Here is a 19,390-nt window from a genome sequence, read left to right as displayed (position 1 = left end):
TGGATGAGTCACCGTGTTTCCACGCCTAGCCTCACTGGCCACGCAAATATTAGACCACTCGCTGTTTGGAAACACTGTCTAGTCGCAGCGTAAACAAATTTCAATTGGCTAGGGTAAAGGGACGTACACATCACGATATACTACAACTAGTTACTAGGCTAGTACACAGCTATAATTTGTGCATTATATTGTATCTTTAACGCCCGTTTCACAAACATTACTGTGAGGTCTCACAGTGCGCGTGGACGCACAGGGTGACACACGAACCAGTCACAGAGCTCTATTTAATTCTGTGCTAAGATGTCGTTGGTGAATAGTATGAAGTAAGAAATTTAGATACATTTTCCATATCTGTTCAGCCTGTGATCCTTAAGGCTAAATGGATTACAACGAATAAGCGTGTGGGTACATAAACATAAGCCCAATTAAATTCTACTCAATGCTTTCTATGAAATAGGCTTTCGCACTTTGGCGCATCGATTTCATGAACAGGCCGCTATGTAACAGCAGACAGATGCTAAAATTATTGTAAAAAGCACGTTGACATGAGATTTACATGCATGATGCATAATAAATACAACTATTTTTTTATTATTCCTAGCATAATGAGAAGTAAACTATTAACTAGGAGTATACACACACCTTTAGAAATCGAAAGTTAAATCCATCCGTCGTTAAGTTTAGAATAACCGTACACACATCACTCGAGTTTGCACCAATTCAAATGCAGTTAGTTTTCTACCAGTGCAGTGTCATTTGCGTCACATCCTCACTCGACGCCAGCGGTGAGCATGCTGGTTCGCGCGCTAGTGATGGACCTGTTGATGGTATTGGTGTGGGGGGTGGGTGCGGCCCCCGGGCCCCCCGGGCGAGCGGGCCCCGCGGGCGGCGCGGTGCGCGGGCGGCCGGCCCCCCGGCCCCCACACCACGCATACCTGGGCATCCCCTACGCCCGCCACTCCAGGAATGACAGGTTTAAGGTCAGCCCGTGGAATTGTGTAAATGGATAGTTTTTATGATGCTGTGGTATAGGAACAAGTGGTAGACCCAGTAGAATTGTTCTGAACTGATATTTCAATGATTGGTCTTGATTGGATAAATGTAGAGCTTAGTCATTCATTACAGTTAAAAAACGGTGGGAAGGTGGGAAGGAGGTGTCATTGTCATGTCATTTTAATTTGGTGGTTTGTCAGACAGACTGGTTAGAGTAACAGTACATAACACTTTCATACACACCCATACCACAGAATAAGTAATAGTACAGGTACAGAAGGATTACTCCGCAAGACGATTTAAATAAATGCGAGTCTTGCTACGACGCGATACAGTGGAATTCAGCTCGCACAGCACTACGTACCTACAATTTTATTCACCTACAAGTTTTGTCTCTTTCTATCGCGTGCCTCTGAACTCTTCTTACGCTGTTAGGGTTGCTGTCTAGTAGTGTCTAGTAAAAAAATAATTAATATACTTATTTGTAATGAGGTACGTATGTAGGTAAGTACGCATTCATTATGGAAAACCTTGGGAGAGGCCTTTGTCCAGCTGTGGACGTCATTAATTTGCTGAAACGAACGAACGCATTCTGAGCAGTAGTCATGGTAGGTTAGGTTCCTATACTATCCTAAGAATTATTGATTACCTACATGGCCAACATATCTTTCAGCATCTTTGGGAAGCGAAAAAAGAGATAAATCCGGTAGATTTCTTTTTGAATTTAAACACCCGAACGCCGCACAATAATATTTCTTTCTCTTTATGTCCATTTTGTAATAATACTTCGATCATAGAATTAGGTACTACAACGCACGCCAGCGTCCTGACGGGCGCGCGCGTGACACTCGACTGATATAATACCCGCCGGCGGGGCGCTTCGCTGTAGGTAATTATCGGATGTACCGCGCGGAGTGAGCCAGGCCTGCCCATACTGACTAACAGCCCGACCCTATTATTATAACTATCGGCCAACTAAAAGTCGGTGGTTTGCGCTTAGGCTAATAGGGTTTTATGAAATAAGGGGTTTTTGGAGTTCGAAACTTAAAGAAAATCGTTGTACAGTTGTGAAAGAGTAGTTGGGCGAACTAATTGACTCGCATGTGAATTTCACAACCATATTATAGGAGTTGCATTGATTCAATACTGCAGTAATGGGATTGAAAAGTGCGAATGGCTCCGTTCCAGACGATATAGTTGAGTGAGTGGGTCGAAATGGATTAGGTTGTGTGGTGGCGAAGCATCAAGGACGTCTATACTGTATTAGACTAGGATGATAGATATTTCGCTGATGTTTAGACTACAGAAGAGCATACACAGTAAAGTACAGGTCTTCGTGGTCTAGCAGTTTGAGTAGTGTTTAAGGTTCCCGGTCAGGGTCAGGTCAGACGAAAACTCATGTACATAGCCAAGCTAACACGAAAACAATCGAAGAAAAATATGTCGCACTAATGTAAGTACGAGTTTATAGGTCAAACTATTTGCCGATGCGCCATTTGTAGATCGCTATCAGGCCGGGGCTATAGTTACTATCCGTCCGGTTCGGACACTTCGGACATAACAGGACTTATTAATACAATAGGCGGCTCGGGCATATCCGGACAACTAGCTTTCCGCGTGGACTTAGTTCACTCATTTTGCAAAGATGAACATCAACTATTGTTTGAAAATTATAAATAACTTGAAAAAATCAACTTTTGTTCTTGGAGGTTTCTAAAATGGTACTTTTCCTTATTCCACCATCACTTTGAATAAAGAGTGATTTTATTGTTTTACTAGCTTTCCGCCCGCGGCTTCGCCCGCGTGGAATTTTGTCTGTCACAGAAAAACTTTATCGCGCGCGTCCCTGTTTCAAAAACCGGGATAAAAACTATCCTATGTTCTTTCCCGGGACTCAAACTATCTCTATGCCAAATTTCATCAAAATCGGTTGCGAGGTTTAAGCGGGAAAGCGTAACAGACAGACAGACAGACAGAGTTACTTTCGCATTTATAATATTAGTTGGGATTTCGTGACCAAACTGAACGCAGTTTTAAGAATAGCCGGTTTGCTGTAAGGAATCTCCAAATGCCAGGAATTCAGATGGTTACCCCAGCCAGCCGGTCCTGTGGTGACTAATGTGGCGAGTGACAGGTCACGGCTTCGTTGTCTCTGCCGGGTGGGCTCTAATTAAATAAAGGCTTTCGCGTTATTGCGTGTTACATAAAAAAAACAGGCGTTTAATAAAAGTATCTCTATTCTATATTGTTTTTCTCTAAATTTCCATTTCGATGTTCAACAATTTTTCAGTTCACAAATGGTCCAAAAATTTTCATTTCAGTTGCCTTTAGATAGTTAGGTACCTACCTACTTTGAGTTACCCTGCTGACCTTCAAATATCAGCTGTTTGCTTGTGCGATTAATTCTACTGTAATAAATAATGCACACTGCATTATCCTTTAGCGCTTTAGCAATGTGGTGCAAGCTAAAAACTAAATTAAAAAAACAATCTTTATTAGGTACGCAAAGGCAAAATAAATAAATAGCCTCTGGGACATAAATATTTCAAACTGTACAAATATATCGCTTTAAAACATTAAATAAACTAAGCAGACAATATTTCACTGCTGCGCGGCACTAAAATTATAAAAGTAAGACTTCGTTCGCGCTTTGATGTTGTATTAAATGTATTAATGGTTGTTTTCATAACCCACTTTCAGGTACGTTTAATGTTTATTATAATATTTGCACGACTGAAGAATGTAATGTATGTTCTTTGAACAGTATCAAATGCTTTTTATTATGCAGGTCAGAGTACTCCCTAAAGTACAGTTAGGAAAATATAATATAGAATCAGATTTGACGGTTCTACCAGGATTTACTATGGAATGAAAGTGTTTTCTCGATTTGGGAAACTAAGTCGTATGTGTTATTTTTCTTCTTATTCTGCCTCGGCTTATCCAGTTACGCGGGGTCGGCTTTCCTAATAATGCGCCGCCATTTTATTCTATCCTGAACGTCTTGTTCGTGGAGTTCCAATGTTTTTACCGGTTTTTATTATCTATCTAATCCTAGGCTCCAAAGCCTGCCCGTAGTTGGGACGGCACCTTCGAGGCGGCGTACCAGATCAAGTGCCCGCAGCCCGACGGTTCGGGCACCGAGGACTGCCTGGTCGTCAACGTGTTCAGCCCCGAGGGCGCTGATGCTCGACCAGTTCTGGTGGTCGTGCACGGAGGCAACTTCCAGAGAGGGTAAGGATTTGTCGCCGAATATTATCGTAGAATTCTTCAGAGCAATTTATTCTCAATACATGAGTCTACCTTCTTAATGGTTTTTTATTTTAAGAGAAATGTTGCGTAACTTCAAGGAAATATATGACGTACCTACCCTGGAGACTTGAAAGCGGATGGAAATTAGATGCTTGAATATAAATCTATACAAGGGTACGAGATAAACGAAACACAACAATCCAATTTCGGCGCACTTGTTATCCTAATCCTTTATGGAACTATCGCGAGCCGGTGTTGTTGCGCGGCGTGGGTGGCCGCCATGAATAATAATAATGCGGAATGTCCAACACTTGTCTGTTCCAGCTGGGGCGCGCACCGCCCGCCCGCACGCCTACTCGCCCGCGGCTTCGTCGTCGTCACCTTCAACTACCGCCTCGGGAGCCTCGGCTTTCTCTGTCTTGGAATCCCAGAAGCCCCAGGAAACGCTGGCTTGAAGGACCAAGTCGCCGCTTTATACTGGGTCCACAAAAACATAGCTCACTTCGGAGGAGACCCTCTCGACGTCACGTTGTACGGAATAGAATCTGGCGCAGCAGCAGTACAATTAGTCATGCTGTCCGAAGCTGCTACAGGACTCTTCCATAAAGTCATCCTCGAATCTGGTTCTGCATTGTCGCCCCTTGCACTGGCCTATGACCCGAAGTTAACAGCTTTCGATGCCGCAATTGCAGTGGGTTACACAGGCACAGATAGCGTCGAAGAATTAGCAAAATTTTACAAAGATTTGCCGTTGGAACGACTAGTAAATACATCGACGATGTTCCTACCCTGTTTAGAAAACAATCTAGCCACCACACATAGTTTGCTAGATACAGATCCTTTAGAAATATACAAGCAAGGAAACTACCAAAAGGTTCCGATGATCATTGCCTACGCTACTTCGGTAGGCGCATCGGCAATCGAAACAGAAATTGCGAATTCGAATCTATCTGAGAATTTTGCTGATTTGCTGCCAAATAATTTAGCATTTGATGACAGCAAAATGAAACATAGGGTAGCTGAAGTGGTAAAAGAATTCTATTTGGGAAATAATGTTTTAGATGGTGATTTGGTAAAGAATTACCTTGAATACTTCAGTGATGTGACTTTTGAGTTTCCAATAGTAAAGTCTGCAGTTCTTCATGCTGCCACGGGTTATTTACCAGTATATTTAATGAAGTTTTCAAACAAAGGCATAATCACAAATGCAGAGGAAAATAAAGCAAATTATAGAAGTTTTTTTGATTACATGTATGATGATCATGAATTTGCCAAAGATCAATTAATTGTTGAGCAATTGGTGACTCTGTGGAGTAACTTCATTATGATTGGGTAATTGTTTCAGGGTTCGAAAATATCCGATATTTATTATAAATATCAAAATATCGGATATTTATGATATATATCCGATATATATCAACTTTGATATATATCAATTTTGTATGAAAGCCATAGTATTATTTTATTGTATTATTCATGAATACTATTGCATATGTGTTACATAAACATGTTTTTAATGTTTTTAAAACTTAAAATCAGACAAATAAAGCAAAAACATAAAATATCTTTGAAATACGGCAAAATCAACAAAAAAAATAAAAATCTTATGTCAAAAAGTATAAATACAGTAACAAATTTTAAAAGTTGATATATATCATCAAAACCGGCTTGATATATATCGGATATATATCCGATATATATCTTGATATATATCCCTTGATATATATCCTCGAACCCTGAATTGTTTACAACAAATGTCATAAACATACAGGTTTCATTTAATTGATCATAAATATTTGAGGATGACATGGTTGATCCATAAAGTAACAATGGCAATACATAGGTACTACAAAGATTTTACAGACACAATATTACATCTCATAAGACAACAGATGATTATCATTGTTAAGTTACACGCATTATTTTGGTGGCCATACTAAAGTTTAATACATATTTATGATCAATTATAAAAATCTACTTTTATGAAGTTATGACATGTACTTTTTATGTCCCTTCCTACAAACTGTATTAGTGTGTATTGTGATAACACTTCAATATTCCATGCTAAGTCTACTGGTAGGTTTAAATAACAAATTATTTTGTTTCTGTAATTTCCGTGGTATGATCATCCATCCAACCATCATCCCTCACTTAAAGTGGAAATAATTACATTATTGTGAGAAAAATGATCCTACACTAATTAAATTTAACAAACATCAATTTCAGAGACCCAACGCCACTCACCACGTCTCTGATACCGGTAGTGTGGCCGCCTCTAAGACCCGGAGACAATCCGAGAGGAATGAACGTCAAAACTGTTCCAGGGCTCATCTACGGAAGATCACTGCAATTGAGTGAACAACTTGCCAACGATAGAATACTGTTTTGGGACCAGATATATAGGACATTTTATAGATTACATGTTCCGTCATTTGACACAGAATCAAAAGAATCAGAAAGCTAAGTTGTATTTTTGCGTAGTTGACTGAATAAAATTTGAGCAGATTCGTTTTAGCTGTGATTCTTTTATACTTTTTGGGTATGATGTAATGTACATAGCTGTTACAATAAAGTGAAAATTTCATCGTCATTAATGTACTTATCACGTTGAATATCTAAGAATTTAATTACATATTCATTTATCTTTCCAAAATAATATTGCAGAGTATTTACAGTTGATGTGGTGATACATTATTACCTATTTCAGAATTTTTTGGAAAAAATCAGCATCATATAAAATGTAGGTCAATCAGTATTACTTTAAGTAGGTAAGTACTCCAATGAGATTCCAATAAGACATTACGATTGGCGTTCAGAGTAATTAAAAACAACGTAATTGTGAGAGATAGTTTACGATTATAGACGTACTCTCGACAACTCGCAATCGGAGGCCAAACTGCAAGCCTCATGAAAGGGGACCTAACAGAAAATTACACATTGTCCGTGATGTGGGAGTTTGACACCGAAATTCCGATAGCATGACGATTCTAGAACTCAACTACGAGAAGTAGAAACCGTGAATTAACGCGGATTATACGGAATACATCGACGTCGTCAAAAACAAATAATACCGTTACTTACCTTGATGAAAGGCGCTTCGTAAAGCGAGGAGACGGGAAAAACAGGCTGCGTGCACCTTCCAGGCTATAACATACTTGTTCACAACACTTTGGCACGGGAGTTCACTTAATTATCACCGATTTTTTTAGCAAAATCAACAAGTAAAATACAAAAGACAAAACATGAGCCACCGTCACATTTCACTCGGATGACATTTTACTTTTTTTACAAAAACAAGTTCTTTGAATAACCGACCAATGCATAGCAAGTAAACAGCCACATCAAGTAATGTGATTTGTTAATTTATTTTGCACAACAAACCAATTTCATTTAAAATTAACTTTAAAATATTGTGCAATAATTATTTTTAAGCACTTCATTATCTGACAATATTTTTTTGAGATCCTAAACGCCTAGGCGTTTGCGCCTGCAGGTTTTTGTAAGCAAATACTTCGGTGGCAGAATTGAACACAACAAAATAATAATTGATGTATTTTGTTGTAGACAATGCCGGGTCTTCAGCGCAGCGTCGGACTGGCCATACCAAAGAGCATAAAAGAGTAAGAGACGGCACTCCATAGATATTTTTTGAGCTCACGCACACATATGCATTTTAGAGAACGACCCGCAAATCTTTACCAACCGCACAAGCTACAGGCGGAGCTACCAACATAATGCCTTATTTTCTGACAGTATTAGTGACGTTCGTAATAACTTATCGATTATCGATACTTTGCTAGGGTTGTAATTGCATATCGATATCTAGTATAGGAACCTTCAATATTTTAATGATTACTATTTTTATTTTATACTATTATGTGTAAGTAAAACGAAGTTTTGTAACGTAAATTATTTATTTCGAAATAAAATAGGTATATTACAATAAGTATTGAACATGACACAGCAGTTGTAGGCATGAGGAATTATTGAAAATTATAACAAAGTACAGAAATGATAATTTTGTAAGCTTTTATTTTCACAACTTTTTCTAAGAAAAAATAGGATTTTTATTTATAAACATCTTTAATTTTCTTATCAGCTGATCGAACCTCAGCCTCAAGATTACTTTTCAATGCTTTGTTGCTGTGCTTTTTTACTTTTGTCAGCAAAATTGTTTTCACTTTTTATGAAGCTGTCCTTAATGATTTTACAACTTTTTGTTAGAAAAAGGTAACTTAATATTTTAAACATCTTATCATAAATTTCTTTATTATGTTGTTGACATTTAAACCAACTAAAATTACAATTTGTACTCAACATTAAGAAAATGAATTTTCCAACATTTTCCATATATATCTGGTCGGTAATATGGTCATGATAAAATTGTTTAGCTTCATTTACGGTGGTACATAAATAAATAAATAAATATCCTTAGACATTTTACACTGCGCTTCTAGTCCCAAACTAAGCAAAGCTTGTACTATGGGTACTAGACAACGGATATAAACGTACTTAAATAGTTGTTAATTGAATTGTTGGATAAACGAGACTTTTTTTATCATGCCACCATTCGCGAAGAGATATATATGCATACAAATCATTGTCAACAGGAGTTTTCACGCTCAAACACTCTTCACAAATTAAACAAGAACTGTTCTGTAATAGTTTGGCAGCTAAATACCCGCTTACATATACTACTGGTTGGTTTTCAAGGCTACACAAATTTTCAATGGGCTGTTCTAAGTTTTCAGGGTCCGGGATAGACAACACAGGATAAAATTCAGTGTCTGTGGAATCTTGAACATTAATTTTTATTTCTGTTGTTTTTAAATTAGTTTTTAAAATGTCTTTATATTCCAGCATATGTTTATTGTTGTCTGCTTCACAATTAGCACTTCTGCTATGAGGCACTTTCAGCCCAGTAACCATGCTTGTTTTAAGCGCTGCAGTAAAGTGCGTGATAGTGGGATTTTTATTGGTTACACTGTGTTGCCTAATGATTCCAAATAAGTTTTCCAGAGAGTCTTGGTTAAACTGTCTAAGGTTCATATATTTAAACCCTTCATTCTTTAACTTTTCCCAAATATCGTTTAAGGATTTGATAGATATTTGATATCCCTTTACGCATTTAACATTTTTTAGTATCGTGTTTTCTGCTGTTATAAATTTTATGGTTTTTAACTTATCAGTATAAAAGGTCCAAGACTCAATGTGATTACTTGATGTGGAAACATTTTCCCGGATCCCTTTCTTTACGTCATTTAAAGATGATGGACCATTTGTACAATCAAATAGTTTATCTAACTGTTCAATCACAAATGCTGTATCATTGCAATCAGAAACTTTTTTCCATGCCATCATTTTTAAAATAGCTGCCACGGTATTACTCAGAGCATGCGCAGCATACTTCACCCTCATCTTAGTTTTGAATGTTGGATTTACAATGGTACTATTCAGTTTTTTAAAATTTTAAAAATTTCTGTTGTGTTCTTCTGCAACTACCAAATGCCTCCATTGTGCAATTTTTCCATCGAAAGACATATTTCCACTTTTAAAGAAATTGTTTCGTAATGATTTGAACAAGTGAGGGATGTCATAGATTATAAAAAATTTGTCATTATTTACAGAGAAAAAGTTGCTATCTATGCCTTGTCCACAGTTTCTTTTTAACATGTTAAGAGCTCCTATATTTGTAGATCCCTGATCACAAACTGTTGTTAGAACCATAAATCCGATTTCTTTTAATTTTTTGATGATGTCCGATATAATTTTTGCCAGTTTTGCTGTTGATATTGTGCCTTCCACAAAATAGTGCGCAATATATTGCTTGTATTTATGTTTAGCACCCTGTATCATAAACACTAACGCATGGTCTGCAATTTTCTTTTCTCGTCCTATGTTCTCGCCCTCTCCATAATCCACGTAGCCATCCACTTTATCAGCAATTTCGTTATAAATTATCCGTTTCTTTAACGCCATCTCGTCAAATATTAACGAGCAATATTTATTTTCCTTTGGCATACTTGATGCTTTTGCCTCTAACATAATTATCAATTATATTTTTATTTATACCAGGCTCCATTGGTATATTTTTTAAAATCCTTTGGAGCGTTTTAGTGCTTGGTAGCGTAAACAGCTTTTGCATATAGCGGTATGCTTTAGGGGACCGTTTAAATATAGCCAAAGCATATATTTTGTTGGCTAAAGTCCACCTTTTTCCTTGTGACTTTTTTTTGTTATTCTGCACTACATCCTTTACTAACGATGTCAGCACTTCCGAATCTAACTTGTCTAAATTCACTCTTGACTTCGCTATATTCCTTATTGTTTTTTTTGCATTTTGTAACTGTCGCCAAAGCCTCTTCTCTTTAATTGTAAATGTTGATGAAGTGTCTGTAATAAAAACATTTCCACTAGTAAAAAAAACAACATTAAAGCAAATTGAATTGAATATTGGTTAATTAATCAGCAATTTTACTTAGTTTTTTAAATTAGGTATGTTTTATCTTACCTTTCATTTCAATGTTTTTCTTAGGTCTTTTATAACTGTGGACTAATATTTCTGCCTGTGCATCTTGATGGCAAATGTTTTTATCATCTGAAATATTATAAATATGCAAATTAGTTTAAAATTTATTTTGTTGTTTTATGAAACATATTATTTCCAAATCAATCAATCATTATCAAGTTTTAAAAAAATGCAAAGACAGGATAATGATAGCTTTTCTCATAAAATATGAAGCGTGGGCCCACCTTCAATAACAATGACATAATATTAAATTAAAGGCATTTAGAGGTTTTAATGTTCTGCATTCTGGATGCGGTCTGCGGGTATGTCAAGACAATCTGTAAGTGGTCGTGATAAGGCAATCAGTCACGTGTGCTTTGCGTTCTTTGTTCGTATCCGCACGGTCAAATCGCATTAATATAAAATGTACAGAAACCTAGAATGTTGTACATATAAGTTCATTTTGACCTGACTGCAGACTGCAGAACGCATCCAGGGTGGCATTCTTTAGTTTGAGGGAAGGCATATTTTAGAAGGTAAATAATTAGTTTGTACACTTACCATGAGTAATGGGTTTATAGGTCATATGTTCTGGTGCATTGGAAGTGGAAGGAAGAGGTTCAAAAGTTGTTTTCGCAGAAATACCAGAATCTGGTATATCCATACATGCACAGCTCCCAAACATGTTGAATTTAGTTGTTTGGTTGTAGTTGTAAGGGGAACTGAAAGCAGATAATGAAATGTGAATTGGGTAATAAAATGTCATGTTCTTACCCAACTTTAGGGTACAATCAGTCTAGTACATGTCTTGCTCACATTAAAAATTACTAGCTTATAAATATTATTAAACTACCTAGCTGACCTGGCTAATTAATGTAGATTGCCTAAAATTTTTCAAATTGGTCCGGTACTTTTTTTGAAGAATTTGTATTACACAAATTACTAAAGTCCCTCTAACTCAACACACATTCTAAGCTAAATTGTGTTACGAGTGGGTTTACTACAATATTCAAGCTGTGGGGTTCTAACCCGCACTTTAGGCTATCTTGGCTTCGAGTTACGGAGCCGATCAAATACAAACAAACAATTAAATATTTCCTTTTTATATTATTAGTATAATTTTAGATAAACATACCTCGTTCAACTGGATTTGACTTCTTTGGAATGCAATATGAATGATCATAAAGAACTGTAACAAAGTATAGATATAATTAATAATTGAAATTATATATTATTTATTGATAAGCATACAACACATGTTTGTGGTTACAAAGAAAGAACCTTGTTAAATTGCATTCGGTTGGTTTGTTTTGGAAACCAAAGAAAATTAATTAAGACATCTAAATAATTCAGAAAAATTGATAGATAGTAAATTAAATTTAAAAAAAATAATTGAAGTCATCATCATACCTGTCTTGAGGTTTTCTTTATTGGAGTCTTTTACATGAAGAGGAAACTCTGTCAAAACTTCATCTGGCAAGATGGGATTGCTCAATTCCAGTGTTGGAATAGCTGAGTTCTTCAGCCGAGTTCCTTTGGCATTGAAGGATTCAGGAGTGAAGTGCCCACCACAAACAAACTTCAGTTGGTGTAACTTTTCAATAGGTACATATGCTAAGTCTTCTATGCCAGCATTTTTAACCCACATTCGACAACTGAAATAAGAAATACCTATTAGAAAAGAAAAAGAATAACAAACTGAAATTTATTCATCAACTGATTTCTTTTAGTATTGTTATGCAATTCATTTTCAGAGTACGAAACACGTTGGGCCCGCGTTCATGTCTCGGAAACTATGCGTCGTACAAAAAAATTGTACAGTCATAATTTGTAGAAAATTGCTTTGCCTACAAATATGTTAATATAACTTTTTGCCTTAAATTAAAGATTAAAGAAGTTATAAGCAAAAAAAAATCCTTTTTGCTTATGTATAACTTCTCTAATTTAATTTAGGACAAAAAGTTATGTAAACACAGGGCCGTCTTTAATCTACTAGGGGCCCTGGGCACTTACGGATCAAGGGGGCCCTTGTCATCTAGAAAAAGGTATTTTGAGACGGACAGACGGGGGCCCCCTCCGTCGCGGGGCCCTGAGCACGTGCCTAAAGTGCCCAGTGGGAAAGAGGGGTTTGACCATTTATGTTTCTTTCATGATGCCCTGGCCTTCATTGGTTGGATTTTTGGCAGTCAAGCAGTAGATACTAACATAGAATCCTGAACTATAGAACAAAGCTACAATACCGAACGGTGAAGATGTCAGACTGGCCGACTCGGGATCCAAGGAACACTGGTTTGAACCCCGCCGCCGCTGGACTATTGTGGGGAAACCACTCGTGACACAAACATAATTTAGCTAAGCGCAACGCTCTCCACGGCATTGATTTTTAGATCAGGTCAACCTGATCTTCTGGCTGTTCCGCAACCACAATTACTTGGTCGACAAGCTGCACGAGCTCAACCCTTGCTGGGGCGACGACAAGCTTTACCAGGTCGCCAGGGACGTGAACATTGCTATGTAGGTACCAGCACATCGTGTATCACGAGCTGATGCCCGCTGTGATCGGTGAGTGGTTGTTGTTTATGGAATATGTTTCTTCCATCAGTAATAATCCCGTCCAGTAATAATAATTATGTTAGTGACCTTGAAAGAGTAACTTACTAGGGGCCCTGGGCACTTAAGGATCAAGGGGGGTCTTATCATCTGGAAAAAGGTCTTTTGAGCAGACGGGGGCCCCTTCCGTCGTGGGGCCCTGGGCACGTGCCCAAAGTGCCCAGTGGGAAAGAGGGGCCTGTGTAAACATATTTGTAGGCAAAACAATTTGCTACAAATTATGACATAGCGAATTTTTTGTAAGACGCTTAAAAAAGTGTTTTCACCCCTTTTTTCGAGATGGCGGTTGGGGGACAAGGGTGGCGACCCCAAAAACTTGAGGTTAAGCTTCTATTGACCACATTGACCCACACATGTCCCAAAAATAAAATTGCGTTCTCTAATAAATGCAATACTCGGAAAATTGTCGGAAAATGATGGGAGTTTTATTTTGCTTTTTTATGTATTACAGTGTTTAATTCTCACAATTTCATTCACGCAAGTGACTTGTGAGAGACGATTTTCAGCATTAAAGCGCATAAAACGAGACTTCGTTCTCTACTGGGGCAAGAACTGTTAGATTCGTTAATTATACAGTGTGAGTCACGATAAAGTGTACATATGAAATTAGGTGAAACAAGACCTATTTTTATCGATAAAAAAGAGGTCAAAATTTTTTTGAGATTTTTATTTAATTTTTTTTATAATTTTGCAACGGGGCGTCTAAGCTAGCTCAGTCTGACACCCCGCTGTTTAGTACTGAGTCCCAGTTCGCCTTCTGCGATGAGGGATGTGTACCTATCCAGGATGCCTACAGGGATATTTGACCAAGGAAACGCACAATCAATAACACAATGGCACTTATAATTCAGGTTCCACAATAGTTTACTTATTCTAGTTTCACTGACTCTAAATTACTATTATTTAAATAATGAACAAGTTATTCCACAATTGCAAATCTACTATGACGAGAGGGATAGCGACGCGCCCGGTTCGCGTCCCGAGACTAGTTTACGTATCCGCGAGAGGGGCGGCGCCCTGTGCGAGGTTTAGCGAGTGTTAGTTTGGATACTTATAAACTAGGGGGGTAGGACGGTTCGCTCCCAAATCGGTAACCGAGGTCAACGAAGTGGGGATTCGTGCACCGAAGGTAAAAGGCTTGGGACCTACGTGGCGAGTGGGGAGGAATTACAGGAAGGGTGGCAGCGGGATTGCTACCGCAGGTCGGGATTGAGTAAAGCATGCACTCGGTAGGGATTTGGATGTGAATACAGGCAGCGATGGTTCGCTCGTGTCGCGGAAACCGCGCGAGCAGAAAGTCCTATCGAGCCAGGTTAGTGGGAACAGTGAGGGCAGCTATTCGCTAGGGACTCTTGCGCAATTAACCGTAGACGCGCGCGCGATCGTCTGGCTGTTGCGATGGCTCCCGAGCGAATGCTAGGCGCCCGCGGTCGCCGCGCCGTCTGTTATATTAGCTCGGTCCGTGCGGCGTGCGGCCGCGCAGCCGTAGGGTTGTCAAAATCTCTGCGCTCGGTGCTAGGGCTGTCGATGCGTCGCGGGGCGCGTCACATCCTCCCTTGTTTTGGAGATTTTTACCTGGAAAAATCACAAGTCTGGTACATGAAGGTTCTTTAAGAACAACTAAAGGTCATGATAATAATAAGTTATTTTTGGGTAATTTCATAACGAGTATAAATTAAAATGTAAAACATGACTGAACTTGTACTTGATCATTAGCCCAATAATAACTCTTTATTTAAAACGTGACAGTACATTTATTTACTTATAATAATATTAGCTAACTTGGTCTTGCAACAATGTTATTGAGATACCTTTAACTTTTTGCTTACAATGAACTAATTAAACGCTAATATAAGCTAACTTAGTTTTGAAACAATGTTGTTAAGATAGGTAGGACCTTTGACCTTTTGTTTACAATTAACCCGTTAAACGCTAATTTTAGCTAATTTAGTTTTGAAACAATGTTATTAAGATACCTTTAATTTTTTTTGCTTACAATGAACTAATTAAACGCTAATTTTAGCTTAGTTTTGAAACAATGTTATTAAGATACCTTTAATTTTTTTTGCTTACAATTAACTAATGAGCTAATTAAACGGGTTGTTTAATTTGTTATTACGAGTATTACTTGAAATATTTCTTTAATACAATAATAGTATTTATGGCACTTGTTATTAATATTTCTAGTTTACTAGTTTTATTATTTAAATTACCATACTCAGAATAGGCATCTGATTAATGTTAATAATTTCTATAATTATTAAAAGTTATACAAGACAATGGCAGTTAAGGGGTTAAGTTTTAACTACAACAATATTATTTCATAATGAAATGCAGCCTGACGCGGCGCGCAAACATTAGGCAGGTAAAATCTAGTTATGAGTCATCTAGTAAGCGAGCGCTGTTGATCGCCCGTGCGTGGCGAATAGAAAAATACATGTTTCTCTGATAATATGCAAATGAGCTCGCTCGGTGAATCGTTCTTACAATGTTTGTTTACTATTTAAAAGTTATCGAGAAACTGGTAGTACTATTGACGCGTAGCAAACCGGTTTGTTATTTATGTGAGTTTAGGTTGCGAGTTACGAGTAAATAACAATGCGATTTGCGTCAATAGTTATTTTACGAGATTAAATAGAACAATTGAACGATTTAAATTATACAGGGCTACTATGTAATGTTAATTAATAGTTATAGGTTATTGATATATGATATTTAACGAGATTAAATTCAAGAACTGAATTATCTAGAATCTAGATTATACAGGGTTGCTATGTAATGTTAATTAATACTTTTACATTATTGACTTGTTTTTAATATTGATGAATTTACTTTAACGAGAACTGACGAGACAATTACTATGTATTTTGTATCTATCTATTAGAAACCTAACTTAGGTATAAAGTTAAGCTACGAGTAAATGTTACTGGCCTTGTTCAGCTGGTTCTGGATTTGGCCGCGCCTCTTCTTTCTCCCCGGCCGCCTCCTGGTCTGGTCCTCGGCTCGGGTCGGCTCCTCTCCAGGGCCGGACTCGCGCCAGTTCAGGTCTTGTGGGTAGTCGACGGTGTCGACATCGAGGATTTCGGTCCAGTCTGTGGACCGGTTCGATGATCTGGGTAGTGGTTTACTCAAGTCTGTAGACAATGTGCTCCAGGGTTTGCGTGCGTTGTTAACTTGGCAGGTTTTGCAGTTCTTGACGTACGTTGACACATCTCTGTACATACCGGGCCAATAATATCTCTGTGATATTTTGTTCAGTGTTTTTGCTGTTCCTAGATGGCCTGCGGTTGGTGTATCGTGGTTTTCTTTCAGAATCTGGTCTTTTTCATTGTTGTTTATGCATAATTTCCAGTCTGGTGATGCTTCTGTTCTCGGTCCGTATGCGTGATTTGTTATTTTCTTGTATAAACTATTATTTGACATTTTATAATCTTTGTTTCTGTTTTCCTGTAGTTCTTGAATTTTCTTTTGGATCCAGTCTTTTTTTGTTTCTTGTGTTAAGCGTGTTACGTGTTTATTTATTACTTCTTGATTTTTAGGGTTCCGTGAATAGTCTTTTTTCTTGATTGGTTTTTCGAGTTCAAATTCGTGTACGAGTTTGATTTTGTGTTTTTTCTTGCTTGTCGGTATTTCAGCCATTTCGTATGTAGGTACGATGTTGGCTTCTGTAGTTTTTCTTGACGTTGTTCCCACTTGTTCCCCTTGCTTGGTACTCTCTTTAGGCCATTCTATTTTGGCTCCTATTCTATTCAATATGTCCATGCCGACCAGTATATTCGTGATTTGTGGATGATATAACACTTGGTGGTTAATTGTTTTTCCTTTTATATTTATTTGCAAGTCTAGTGCTTCTTTTATTCGAGTTGTGTGCCCATCTGTCATGCTAGCTGTTATGCTTACTGTTTTCGGTTTCAGGTTTCTTTTCAAGAATTTACTGTACACTTGGTCGTTGATGTATGATCTTGTGGCGCCGGTGTCTACGAGTGCTTGATATTTTTCGCCTAGTATCGATACATCTACGAATGGACGGTTATCTTGAAGTTGCGGACTTGTGTTTATTGTCATGGACTGTGTGTGCTCACTTGTTTTCTTACAACACTGTTTACTCATTTTGCCGATCTTGCCACAACCGTTACAAAATAGTATTTTCTTACTTCTGCAATCTTTCATCGAGTGTCCGTGCTTTCCACAGCTCCAGCAGCAAGTATTTGTGTTGTAATTGTGTATGTATGATGCCGTCTCCTTGTGTGCTTGATTTGTGCTTGTTTCGTGGTAGTTATTTCGTGGTTCTTGTTGTATGAAGCTAGTTTGACGGTCTGCTGTGACATTTTCATAGTCGTTTGCCAGTTGCATTAATTTGCTTATCGAGTCGACTTCTGATTTCTTGATATAAAACTTGTATTTTGTGTTCATGTTTTCGTAGATTCTATTTAGTTCTTCTTCTTTTGACATTTTTGCATATCTGCGCATGAGTGTTTGTATTTCAATCAGGTAGTCTGTGAATTTTTGGCGGTAATGTTGCCTGTAGTTCACTATTTTAGCTAATAGGTCACTGTCACGGCTCACAAATGTCAAGGTGAAGAGTTCTATGAATTCGTTCCATGTAGTAAACGAGTTTTTATTGTTTCTATACCACAGTACGGCTTTTCCTTTCAGGAATCTGGGGAGCACTTTGAGCACTTTATCTGACTTGACCTCGCCCGATGACATGAGTTCGTCCAGTTGCTCTAGGAACTCCACCGGGTCGTTGTATGTATCGAAGCTTAGGTTCCATCTGGATGTTATGTTTTCGGTCTGATCCATGGTGTACGACGTGTTTGGTTCTTGGTGCATCTCTGTGTCTTCGAAATCGGTTTCTGACTCACTATTTTCGGCGGACTTACTGGCGGACTGGATTGGCTGACGGGATTGCTTGGTTCTGAGTACTTCTGTGAGGTTCTGTCTCAGTTCTTGTACGGTTCTGTTCTCCGTTTTTATGTTTCTTCTTTTGCACTCGTTCTCAAGTTCTGTCTTCTTGAGTTTGTATATCCAAGATGTCGGTTCTGACATGTGTGATTATCAATTTGGTGCGAAGTTTTGTTTTCCTTTTGGTCTTTCGCTTGTGTCTAGCGATCTGGTGTTCCCTGTAGGTTCCGTGGGTTATTTAGTTGGGCGCCATTGCAACGGGGCGTCTAAGCTAGCTCAGTCTGACACCCCGCTGTTTAGTACTGAGTCCCAGTTCGCCTTCTGCGATGAGGGATGTGTACCTATCCAGGATGCCTACAGGGATATTTGACCAAGGGAACGCACAATCAATAACACAATGGCACTTATAATTCAGGTTCCACAATAGTTTACTTATTCTAGTTTCACTGACTCTAAATTACTATTATTTAAATAATGAACAAGTTATTCCACAATTGCAAATCTACTATGACGAGAGGGATAGCGACGCGCCCGGTTCGCGTCCCGAGACTAGTTTACGTATCCGCGAGAGGGGCGGCGCCCTGTGCGAGGTTTAGCGAGTGTTAGTTTGGATACTTATAAACTAGGGGGGTAGGACGGTTCGCTCCCAAATCGGTAACCGAGGTCAACGAAGTGGGGATTCGTGCACCGAAGGTAAAAGGCTTGGGACCTACGTGGCGAGTGGGGAGGAATTACAGGAAGGGTGGCAGCGGGATTGCTACCGCAGGTCGGGATTGAGTAAAGCATGCACTCGGTAGGGATTTGGATGTGAATACAGGCAGCGATGGTTCGCTCGTGTCGCGGAAACCGCGCGAGCAGAAAGTCCTATCGAGCCAGGTTAGTGGGAACAGTGAGGGCAGCTATTCGCTAGGGACTCTTGCGCAATTAACTGTAGACGCGCGCGCGATCGTCTGGCTGTTGCGATGGCTCCCGAGCGAATGCTAGGCGCCCGCGGTCGCCGCCGTCTGTTATATTAGCTCGGTCCGTGCGGCGTGCGGCCGCGCAGCCGTAGGGTTGTCAAAATCTCTGCGCTCGGTGCTAGGGCTGTCGATGCGTCGCGGGGCGCGTCACCGCGCGGGGCGCGTT

General features: G+C 38.7%; 2 protein-coding genes and 1 long non-coding RNA gene across 3 annotated transcripts in view; 1 reads left to right on the top strand and 2 right to left on the bottom strand.

Moving 5' to 3' along the window:
- Positions 1-7,529, bottom strand: part of LOC135080469 (serine/threonine-protein kinase D1) — a 128,782-nt gene extending 121,253 nt beyond the window's left edge. Inside the window, exon 1 of the mRNA XM_063975107.1 lies at positions 7,324-7,529. The gene's annotated coding sequence lies outside the window, so the exon portion shown is untranslated. The remainder of the gene's footprint in view (positions 1-7,323) is intronic.
- Positions 792-6,706, top strand: LOC135080449 (juvenile hormone esterase-like). Its single transcript, XM_063975085.1, has 4 exons — positions 792-980; positions 4,049-4,224; positions 4,567-5,574; positions 6,469-6,706. Exons 1-4 carry the CDS (start codon positions 792-794, stop codon positions 6,704-6,706), a joined length of 1,611 nt encoding a protein of 536 aa, XP_063831155.1.
- Positions 7,530-11,385: 3,856 nt separating the features above from the next.
- LOC135080336 (uncharacterized) lies at positions 11,386-12,390 on the bottom strand. Its single transcript, XR_010258978.1, has 3 exons — positions 12,161-12,390; positions 11,886-11,939; positions 11,386-11,472 (listed from the first exon to the last, which is right to left on the bottom strand). It is a non-coding gene; the product is annotated as an uncharacterized LOC135080336 (long non-coding RNA).
- Positions 12,391-19,390: the final 7,000 nt, after the last annotated feature.

This window comes from Ostrinia nubilalis, chromosome 18 (assembly GCF_963855985.1).
Source record: "Ostrinia nubilalis chromosome 18, ilOstNubi1.1, whole genome shotgun sequence".
In the NCBI taxonomy this organism is placed as follows: domain Eukaryota; kingdom Metazoa; phylum Arthropoda; class Insecta; order Lepidoptera; family Crambidae; genus Ostrinia; species Ostrinia nubilalis.
The sequence above is the reverse complement of the archived record's forward strand: the minus strand, read 5'-3'. Positions and strand labels throughout refer to the sequence as shown.

Bases quoted from the DNA above. Each gene is read 5' to 3' on its own strand.
- LOC135080449 (XM_063975085.1), top strand. From the start codon at position 792: ATGCTGGTTCGCGCGCTAGTGATGGACCTGTTGATGGTATTGGTGTGG. The intron at 4,225-4,566 runs GTAAGGATTTGT...TGTCTGTTCCAG, and splicing joins GGAGGCAACTTCCAGAGAGG to CTGGGGCGCGCACCGCCCGC. The intron at 5,575-6,468 runs GTAATTGTTTCA...CATCAATTTCAG, and splicing joins AGTAACTTCATTATGATTGG to AGACCCAACGCCACTCACCA.